Genomic DNA, 10,966 nt, shown 5'->3' with positions numbered 1-10,966 from the left:
TGAAAATGGAGGAAAATAAAAGAATTTTGATAAAGTGCTGCATGTTATTAATTGAAAATCAGGCTTCAAAGAGACAATATTTCCTTCAGTGTATCTTTATTGTACTCTCAAATTGGCGAACTTGTAGCAACTTGTCTCTCGCTATGATAAAACACATATCCACTGATATAAATAAGAGATTTAACAGTACACATATTCAAATACCATACATAAATCAATTATCGAAATATTAAGTTACGCACATCAAATAAAAAGGCATAAAAATACCGCAGACATTGAGGTCCAGTTTAAGCCAAAACACAAACATCACACTATTGACATGGCAGTAATAGGTAAACGAAGTTTGGATAAACAACAAAAACTAGTACCCCAACCTTCAATATATTTATATAAAGAATTTTTATTTTCCTCTATTTTTTTTCTTTTTTCTTTCTTCCTGATTTTTTTCTTTTTTCAACAAAGGACATCGAGAAACCTCTCCAAATGCCATTGAGAACTGCTCCACCAGACGGCATCTTTCTGCTGTAATAAGGCATTTATTTTAGATCTTTTTGGAGGCAGGCATTTATTACAGATAGACTAAAAATCATATCAATAACAAAAAATGCATTAAACAATTTTTTTTTAATTAAACCATTTAGATTATAAAGCATACTGTGTGTTTGGCAGAGGTGGGATTTGACCATGTTCACCATCCAATATAAACTTCATCGCAAAACACCAAGCTCAAGTTCAAACAAGCACTTCACCTTGCTGACAGAGGCTCTCCACAGGAAAATACATAAAACAAAGAGGAGGGAGCGGGACACTTGTAACGAAATAAGCTTCATTTTTGTAACGGCATTTTCACACTTACCAATTAAGAGAACAAACTACTTATGCTAGATACAAATTTCCATTACACATTTGAGAAAGGCTGATGCGCAAGCTTTTACTGAATGCAGCAGTTGGTGCGGTGGCCGTTGGAGTCCTTGAATCGAAGACGCATTTTGGGATGATATTTTTCCAAATAGAAGAGCTGCTTGCTGTTAAATGCTCCACGGCGCTTTCTGGAATTAAAATAAACATTTCTCTTTAAAAATGGAGATCACGCGCTGACTATCATTATAATATTTTCACAAGTACAACGTTAACTCACTGTCGTATGAACTGAACAGCGTCCTCGTATTTCATCCCGCACTCAATCAGGGCCAGGGCAACCAGCACTGGGGCTCTATGGGAAAGAAAACATGCATAGCTCAAAACACATTTTACCCCATGTTTACACCTTATGATGCAAGCAATGATATCTTGAAACCTATGAAACTACCTTCCAAGGCCTGCTACGCAATGTACGGCAATGCAGCAGCCTGGCTCCTCCCTAAACTTGAGCCGAAGAAGATTCAGCCAATCATCAACGATCTGGTTAGAGGGAGGAGCTCCATCGTCAAACGGCCAATCCTGCAACAAAAAACGGTGTTAAAACATGACCAGAGATGATTAATTTTCATTTAAGTGAATTGGTTCATACGGACGTACCAGAACCTGAATGCCTTCTTTAACAACCAGGTTCGCGTCATACGTGGCCTCACACACTCTAACAACCGTCGTCACACCATATTTCTTCAGTTCCTAATGGATGGGATGGATGTCATATAAGTGATATTTTGCTGTTACTGTAATTATAAGCAATTGTAATAGACCCTTATTATGAGCTTTTTATTATCATCTATCCAAAACAACACTTTAAGTGTGTTCAAGCCATTTAAACCAGCACTCACCTCAATGAACTTGTGAAGCGTGGCATTAGTGGGGTTGTGGGTAATGAGGAATCTCATGTTTTTGTAAGTGATCTCCACTGGGGCAGGTCTATTCATACGAGCCATTTTGGACTTTTCAAAATAAAACAGCTTGAAAATCTTAAAGAAAAGTGGGAGAAACTCTCTCCTGTAACAACAGAAAATCTGGCGAATACAATTCGGAGAAAAGAGGTGGGCAGGATTAAGAGAATAAAAAAAAATAAAAAAAATAGGGAGACAACCAAAAAACTAAAGAAAACGAGGCTGGTTCTCTGGTGAGAGTGAAGACGTAGGGCCGGCAAGGGCAGTGCACTTCAAGAGACTTTTTTTACCCCATCCAGAACCGCCGACCGCTGTGGACACCTGCTCTCCAAGCCCGATACCGCCAACGTTAAAACTGTAACACAAGTCTCTCTTCTGATGAGGTAGCGAGGCTAGCCGTTCACTTCTCTGCATAAACGCCGTGCTGAGCCTGGCAGTAGTCCCCACTGCCCTTCAGAAACTCCATAAATGTGTGACCCAAAACACCACAGAACTGCTGCAAGGACACAAGAACAGAAGCACAAGCGGTCAGGAAACAGGACTTCATTTAACATTTTCATTCCTTCATTCATAAAGCGTCAACAGTAAGATGTTTTTCGGCTTTCTGCTTGTCCAGTTTGTGTGTGTGTGTGTGTGTGTGTATATATAGTAGTCAACATTTGAAGTGGATCAAAAAAGTTCAAGTTGCCCTAAGACAAAAACGGGTGTTGTTCAAAACTCATGGATAACTTTGATTAAAGGTTTTGATCCACTTCAAATGTTGACTACTGTATAGCCTAGCCTATATACACACACATACAAAATGTTAGCCTAAATGTAATTATAAAATAACCAAAATACATTTTAGAATATATATACTGTTCTTTTTTATTCATCAATGAATCCTGAAAATAAACAGGCTCCAAAAAAAAAAAAAAATTAAGCAGCACAACTGTTTCCAACATTGATAATTCAGCATATCAGAATTATTTCTGAAGGATCAGTAATGAGTAATGATGCTGATTCAGCTTTGCACCACAGAAATAAATTCCATTTTCAAGTATATTAAAATAAAATAAAACAATTTTAAATTTTAATAATTTCTCACAATATTACTGTTTTTTCTGTATTTTTTGATCAAATAAATGTAGGCTTGATGAGCATAAGAGACTTTTCAAAAACATTAAAAAACATCACATTTAAAAGCACCATAATTACTAGAAATTATAGCCTACAGAAGTTATTTAAGATTAAGTAATTTGTGGCAAAACCACAACCACAGAAAACAAAATGTTTACATTTACAAGTCATGAAATTTATGTTTAGAACCATGTCATCTAGTGCATGTACATTCTATATTAATCAAATATAAACCCAGAGATTTTCAGACAAGTTGATTGGATATGATTTTGGATCAATGCTGACACTCTGTATTGACCAATCATAAGTTTAGAATCTGAAACTGATACACTCATGAACACAAAAATACTCATGCATCCCTATAGCGTAAAGAACTGAAACAGTGTCTTCGTGTCGGCTTTAAAAATCAACCATATCCCTCTCATTTCCATAAACACATGACTCAGAGATGAGTCAACGAGCAGCATGTGGGTCATCAGAGAAGACCGGTTCCGATGGGATGCGTTTTCTGGGAAGGCTGAAATCTTCATGTCAGTCTCGTGAGGACACACACACGTGTCTCGTCAGCTCTTTGGGATTACCAGATACTAAGCCTCTTTAGCAAACCACTTTAAAAAGACGCAACAAGCCTCATGTATTCGTAACCCAAATCTACATGTCAATCAAATGAAAGGCACCGATGTTTGGTTGGGTTATTTTTAAGCGTGACTTTATGGAAATCAAGTGTAAAGGCCCCAAACGAGACCATTAAAATGACCAAATGCAGATTATGATGTAGAAAACCGGTCAAGGTTTGAAATGCGGAGAAATGTTTGAATTGTACAACCGATGAATTGTCCAAAACATCAACAAAATCATCATATCCAAAACATCATCAACATATGCTAATTGATCGACACAAAGACTTCCTCTCGGCTAATATTAGCAATGGGGCAAAAATCTCACAGGTTACCTTAATTTCCAACAACAACACAACACACATTATCTTCCCAGCTTAGTTACTTACTTTGATTAATTTTAATGTAATCGATTAACGACAAATAAAAGACCGAAATGTCGTTCTGGTTTCTCTCACTGATGTAACGTTAGCCTAAGTTAGCTGTGAGGCTAACCGAAGCTAACATCGTCACCAAGACGACATTATAGCGATGCAATCTAATATTTATAATCACATACACAAGGTTTTAGATTTGTAGATAGTTAATACATAATAAAACACATGTATTAATGTATATATAAACTGTGCTCGACAACAAAATCTGTTTTGGTCTAGTGTCAATTAGCTCACAATAGATCGAGATTACGACCATATTTCACAAAAATAAACCCCGAATCCGCAAAAACAATTAAATGTATATATGTTGAAAGGCTTCACTTACTGGAATATGCTTACTCATTGAAGATTGTAGCTTAATCATAAAGCCGCTCCGGAGAATATTTGTTGTGGTGTTTGACCATACAGCGCTGCCGTGTATGTGATGAGAGAGAGTCTCCGGTAACCGGTTACAGCTGGACTCAAGAAACCGCACCCAACTACACACTCTACAGCACACAACAGCCTGACTCACTTACCATACACACAGTTTACACATACATCATTTTATTATCATTCAGGTTGATTGGGACACTTTTTCCCAGTCACCTCAATGGCAAAAAGGGTCCCAAATTACATGAATTCACCCTATTTAATTATATTAATACTTTAAACATATCCTGCAATTGTAATACAACAACAGATCTTATATTTGTTAAAAAAATATAATAATTATTATTATTATCAATAATACTTTTATTTAAAATGTTATTAAATAAATGTTATATATATATATATATATATATATATATATATATATATATATATATATTATTAGCCTACAGGATGTTTAGAATATATATATATATATATATATATATATATATATATATATATATATATATATATATATATATATATTCTAAACATCCTGTAGGCTAATAATAGGCTAATAATAATTCTGGCATGGCAATGAGTGAAAATGTTGATATGTTTGGTCTTGGCAGAATAGATCTGCTACGCTGCTGCTGCTGCTGCAGACAACGGTGGCCTTAAGCATCTGGGGGCCCGTTTCAATAACTAATATGGGGCCCTACCCACATACCTATCCAGCAGTTTGAGTTGAAGACAGTTAATCTGTATTTTGGTTAGCATCCTGTGACGGGGGTTCAGCCGCTGCTGTCGCCGGTAGGGTTACAGATGCTGGACCAAAGATGTCACTTTTGGTAGACTGAATAAAGCTTTTCTTTTGTTGTCCGATATCTTTAGTTTTTCAGTACCACTGACATAGGTACGTTTCATTTCCTCTTAAAATTATTTTCCTGCTCAAAATAACATTTTAACCTAACAGCAAAAAAAGGCAAAGGTATAAAACACATAAACTACCGATTATACTTCAGATTGCTTAAGCCGTTCTCAGGGTGGTAAACGTCGCCATGGTAACCGCGGCACGAGTTCGACCAATCAGAGACGTCAGTGTTTTGCTTAGAATTGTGGGTAGTGTAGTAGCCTGGAAATCCAGACCTAAATCTAAAAGATTAATGGTCTGGCGTCGACTAATGAAAATTGTCATGCTTGGTGCTTGGGCGGCACCAAGCATGCATTTGAAAATCTCACTGCACGCAATTGGATAACACTACGACCAATCACAACAATAAACCCCATACGCTTAGCTACCAGCGGAGCTAACTGGTAGATTAGACTCTTACCGTATCCGGTCGGCAAAACAGCAAAAACGTCCTTCTTGCAAAGGAACGATTCGAGTGGCGTCTTCTGTTCCTGTTTTAAATAAAAAGCCAAGTCTAACTCGTTCATTGTAGCGGCCAAAGCCGTTTCAAACAACTGGTATTCATCCATAGCCATCTTGCAATGTTTACTAATGACTTCGACATCACAGCGCTGTCTTCATCTGTTTAGCTCGCCTCTGGCCCGCCTATATCAGATAACCCGATGTGATTGGTGCAGCTCAGATCAAGGGGCATATTTAATGAGCATTATTACTGGACACCAGAGTAACTCGCTGAGCAAATTCAACTTGTGCTCTGGCAAGAACTCTGGTTTTCCAGGGTAGGTAGTGTAGTATTTCTCCAGAAGATCGCAAATAACAAGGTTGATTTCATACCTTGTGGCTTTTATAGGAGCAGAAACTTTAGTTTCACAACCTCGTAGCTCGTGGTCAATCTACCTTGGATGGTTTAGACATTATTGCTGAAAATCAATATCCTATGGAGAAAATGAATGGGATTTTGCTGGTCTGTTAGGGCCTCCCTTGGAGGGCGGGGCCTGTTTCAATTGAAACGGGTGAAACATAGGTAAGGCCGCGTCTGGCTGCAGGGGCAAGTACGGGACTTGCTACTGCCAAAACATGACACGCTGCTGTGAGCAAGTAAGACATGCTGCTGCTGTATAATATAGCATACATGAATTACCCATAGCAGATCTATACAGGTGGAGCTGGGGAAGGTGGAGGGTTTCTGAAAGCGCACTGCAACTACTACAGCAAGTATTTGAAGGTTGAGCAGAGAGCTCATTGGCTACGGATACAACAGGAACCAATCAGCCTGCCCAATCTAGTTTTTCATGACAGAACTTTGTATTATTAATAATAAAAGTTCATTCTCTTATTTTATTCATGTAGCCGACACATATATCCAAAGTCACTTCCGATGAGGAAAATCACGAACAATTAATCACAAAGGAGCTATTAGCAATGCCTCAATGACAAAATTAGGAGCAGTCCAAACTAACTTGATTTGAAAATAAACACATAAAGATCCAGGTGCAATATATTTACAATATTTAACTACAGCTAAGGTGCTCACTGTAAAATACAAGATTAGGACCTAAACATTTCTGTCTTGTCTTCATTTAGTACAATAATCTATACATTTAACATTCTTGTATAAATGTTTTCATCTGACCTTTTCAAAGACTTGGTTTATTTATCAGTTAATCTAATAATTTTCTAGAATAAAATACATCTTTGTTTGTAGCCATGAAATATGCCTTTTATTTATTTGTTCAAATTTACTTGGCAACAACAGTGCAAAGATAGGCCTATGTTCAATTATGTTCACATTATAATCAATGGCTTTGACATTCTGTTAAATAACCTTTAGTCAAACAACTGCATCTTTCTAGAGATTTGATGAATGATGTGTTGTGGGCTGTTGAAAACAGCTGATGTGCAGAAGCTCACAATAGATGAGTGGGACTGAACAGACTGGACGGTTCATGCAAATGGTTGGGGAGAAAGGGAGCAGACTGGTTTGTTTCAGTCTCTGTTAGTCAGTTGTGTGAGTCACTTCGATTGGGAGATGGTTATGACTTTCCAGACATTCACATAAAAACCGATCATAATGCAAGAATCAGAGGAGACCAAAGATACGGTAAAACTTCAAACCTTTGCAGTTATTGTTTTGTTTTTTACTTATATATTTTTTGTTAAATGCAGTGTGTACATAAAGATGTATGTATATCATACTTTGGTAATTTGGTATCTGATTATGTGTTACTGTATTGTGAGTTATATTCAGTCTGAATGCCATAAATTTCATCTTCAGGAGAACATTCCAGACCAAGTGGATGGAGGAAGTATGAGTGCAGGAAAGAAGAGTGCAGATCTAAGAGAGAAGCATCTATCCTCCTCTAACTGGGACAGAAAAGGGACATCTGTACCCATAGTGCCATCAAACGTACCAATTCCAGGCCCCACAAATGACCCCATCCTTATTTCCATTGGCCCTCCACAACGTTGCCCCTCTGTCTCCAGTGAGTCCCAGTACCAGGGTTTCGAGAGAGAGGATGACTACGCCAACAGGCATGGATGGAGAAGGGAGAACGTGCAATATTACATGCCAAGTGAGGGTGGTGTCCCCAAACAAACAATGGATGAACTGAAAAGCGTGTTGTGCGAGAGCTCCTTACTGAGTGCAAAAGGGCAATATGAAAGAAGGAGCTACCCTCCTGGTCAAAGAGTGGACTGTAAGCCAGACCAAGTGCCTTTTAAGAGTTTCAGCACCTTCAAGCCAATTTCAGAAGCTAGGAGAGCATCCAGACTAAGAGAAGGAAGCTCTAACTTGGATTCAGGCAGGTCTTCAAGGACTGATGGGCCCCCAGACAGGTCCTCTGGTGTGAAATCCCCCACTGTTGAGACATCCCACTGGGGTGAAGCTGGCACATCACATTCAGGTCAGTATGTGCCTTTGGGTCATCTTCTTCTATGAGAATATTTATGGTTGTCTGAGTTTAACTCATTTATTTTAACTTTCTCATCTTTCACCCCTCTGTCAATCATTTCATATTTCCAACAGACAAAGAGAGCTCACAGGAACAATCTTTTGCATCTCAAAGCTTCATTTCTGACGTTGAGAAAATAAAACAGCAAATTGCCTGGGAAAACATAATCTTTGTTCGATTTGAGGCCACCGATCTTCATGGCGTAGCCCGATCCAAGACCGTTCCGGCTCGATTCTTTCATGTAAATATTTTAAATACCTCTTATTGATTCTGTACTGTAGAAAGTGTGTTGGTATATTATGGTACAATCTTAAGATGCTGTTTTTGTTCTATTGTTTACTTTTTTCTGTAAAACATTAACTCTGTATAAGGGATCAATAATTTTCATACATTATATCTTGAATATAAGTGTATTTTGTCATAATGATACCCTGGCATATTTTTGTACTGGTTTAGTCAACAATCTCATTAGAAAATGTAAATATTTTCAAAGCTATCTCACGACCAATTCATACAAATTCGTACGACCTTGCTCGTACAAATTTGTATGATTTGTCTAAAGCCCAGTGATTGGTAGGTTTAGGGGCGGAGTCAGGGGTTGGTAATTCATTCGAATTCATACAAACTGGGCAACTTGTAAAATATGTACGATTTAGCAAAAATCGTACAAGTGAGGTCGTATGAATTCGTACGAATTAGCCACCTCGTAATACGTATGAATTGCCTTGAGATCGGGTTGGTATTTTACAAAGTGTCAATTTCATATGAATTTGTAAGATGTGATTAATACGAAAAAAAAAGTATTTTTTAGGTCCATCCCTAACCCCATCACAGAAGTTTCAATGACAGCCATGTCCTCAGTAAAAAGCAAAAAAAAAAAAAAAAAAATGTAACATGGCCCTCACATGTTAGCCAATAAGAAAACTAGGAGGCACCTCTCTGTCATCTATCAATTTGCACATTTGGGTTTACTGAGATTTGGTTTGCTGAGAGTGCAGGGTTTTGGAGAGAAGAGGGTGTGAAGTTGATGGCTCAGCAAGATGGCTAACTTTGCTTATAGCAGGTTTAATGTTAGTAATAAGTTTGACTGTTTAGTATCCCTTTGTAATAAAGTGTTTTTGAAAATACTGAATCAGTACTAAAAAATAATCATTATTGACACCACAGGAAAAAGCTGTATATGGCATCCCTATGCCGAGAAGCTACCTGGAGTTAACCCTAAGTCCCAAAGTCGATGAAGTTGATCATCAGAGCACAGCCAACTTCAGCAGTGATGTCCTCCTGGTCCCAGACCTCTCCACATTCCAAATCCTCCCCTGGGCGGACCAGACCGCTCGTCTTATCTGTGACCCCTGCACAATCACAGGTGTACCACTGCGAACATCACCTCGCCTCATAGCCAAGCAGATGCTCGGTCAGCTCCAGAGCATGGGATTCTCACTCCACTCATCTTTCACGTATGAGTGCTGTATCTTCGGAGCCCCTGAACGAGTGGGACCCAAAGCTGTCTTCTTCCCTGCCACCACACTGTTGAGCAACCACGATCAACCCTTCCTTCAGGAGTTAATCAGTGGGATGTACTACATGGGAGTTGATGTTGAGAGCTTCTCATCTGCAAATGGACCAGGACAGATGGAGATTTGCTTTAAATCCAGGTTTGGAATCCATGCCGCCGACAACGCTTTCACCTTCCGAACGGGAATCAAAGAGATGGCCAGGAAATTTGACTATATCGCCACCTTTTTCACGGATGAAAATATCAACAATTCAGGATTACTCTCCCATAGCCTTTGGGATGCCAGTGGCAGAAGAAGCCTCTTCCACTCAGGCAACGGGGAACTTTCGGAGATCGGCAGGAAGTGGCTCTCAGGTCTTCTCCAGCACTCAGCCGCTCTGAGCTGCCTCTTGGCTCCAGGGATCAGCTGTCGAAATCAGCTTTCCCAAGGCAAGAAAGATTCCAAGAACCATGTTTACGCCACATGCGGCTGCAACGACAACAGCTGTTCCTTTAACGTGAAGGTTCATGGTGGACGGGAGATGCACATCGATAACAAGCTGGGTTCGGCAATGGCCAACCCTTACATCGTGTTGGCGGCCACGATAGCAGCGGGACTGGACGGTATTAGGCGTAATCTCAATGCCGAACAGGTTCTAAGCAGAGCTCCAGTTCAGCAGAAAGAGTTCCCCATCCCTATTAAACTGGATGATGCTTTAGAGGCTCTGTCAGAGGACAGCGTGTTTCGTGATGCATTGGGAGAGCCTTTCGTGCAGTATTTTATTGCCATGAAGCGTGTAGAGATTGAGACCCAAGAGCAGGATGCCGACAAGAACAAGGGACTTGAGTATTTTATTTAACTTTTGGATTTGGTCAATTTTGTGCATTTCATACAAACAAAATACATTTAATCACCATCTGATAATACCTTTCTTGAAAATAAAATCATACAACTGACTGGTATCAGCACAATGTCTGACTGATTTTATTTACAGTGTTAATGTGTCTGAATAGTCTCAACTTTAAACTTCAGAAGTAATAGTGACTTGTTTTTAGATAACCTACTTGAAGTTTAAACTTTCCAAATCTGATGAGTTTGGACCTGTCAGCTGCCCAAGGTTTCGGATGCAGCCTTGGCCCTCTAGGAGCAGAATTGGACACCCCTGGTATAATGTGTATAGTCTGGTTAGCACACACATCTGAATATTACCTTGATAGAAATCCTGAGGTTAATTAGTCAAACACTAATTCACAGACTGC

At 39.0% G+C, this 10,966-nt stretch overlaps 3 protein-coding genes across 3 annotated transcripts; 1 reads left to right on the top strand and 2 right to left on the bottom strand.

Annotated features, from left to right (window-relative positions):
* Positions 1–79: 79 nt before the first annotated feature.
* ptp4a1 (protein tyrosine phosphatase 4A1) lies at positions 80–1,895 on the bottom strand. The gene is made up of 5 exons (XM_084101356.1): positions 1,761–1,895; positions 1,519–1,611; positions 1,310–1,440; positions 1,139–1,213; positions 80–1,049 (listed from the first exon to the last, which is right to left on the bottom strand). Exons 1-5 carry the CDS (start codon positions 1,863–1,865, stop codon positions 932–934), a joined length of 522 nt encoding a protein of 173 aa, XP_083957482.1. The 5' UTR covers positions 1,866–1,895; the 3' UTR covers positions 80–931.
* Positions 1,896–2,175: 280 nt separating this feature from the next.
* LOC311074632 (uncharacterized protein) lies at positions 2,176–4,472 on the bottom strand. Its single transcript, XM_084101357.1, has 2 exons — positions 4,319–4,472; positions 2,176–2,316 (listed from the first exon to the last, which is right to left on the bottom strand). The coding sequence occupies exons 1-2, from the start codon at positions 4,355–4,357 to the stop codon at positions 2,221–2,223; spliced, it is 135 nt and encodes a 44-aa protein (XP_083957483.1). The 5' UTR covers positions 4,358–4,472; the 3' UTR covers positions 2,176–2,220.
* Positions 4,473–7,221: 2,749 nt separating this feature from the next.
* lgsn (lengsin, lens protein with glutamine synthetase domain) lies at positions 7,222–10,678 on the top strand. The gene is made up of 4 exons (XM_084100997.1): positions 7,222–7,361; positions 7,536–8,163; positions 8,286–8,452; positions 9,379–10,678. Exons 1-4 carry the CDS (start codon positions 7,332–7,334, stop codon positions 10,564–10,566), a joined length of 2,013 nt encoding a protein of 670 aa, XP_083957123.1. The 5' UTR covers positions 7,222–7,331; the 3' UTR covers positions 10,567–10,678.
* The last annotated feature ends 288 nt before the right edge of the window (positions 10,679–10,966 follow it).

The sequence above is a fragment of the Abramis brama genome (genome assembly GCF_963993115.1).
Source record: "Abramis brama genome assembly, chromosome: 23".
Lineage (NCBI taxonomy): Eukaryota > Metazoa > Chordata > Actinopteri > Cypriniformes > Leuciscidae > Abramis > Abramis brama.
Note: the sequence above shows the minus strand (reverse complement) of the source record. Positions and strands in the feature narration are given on the sequence as shown.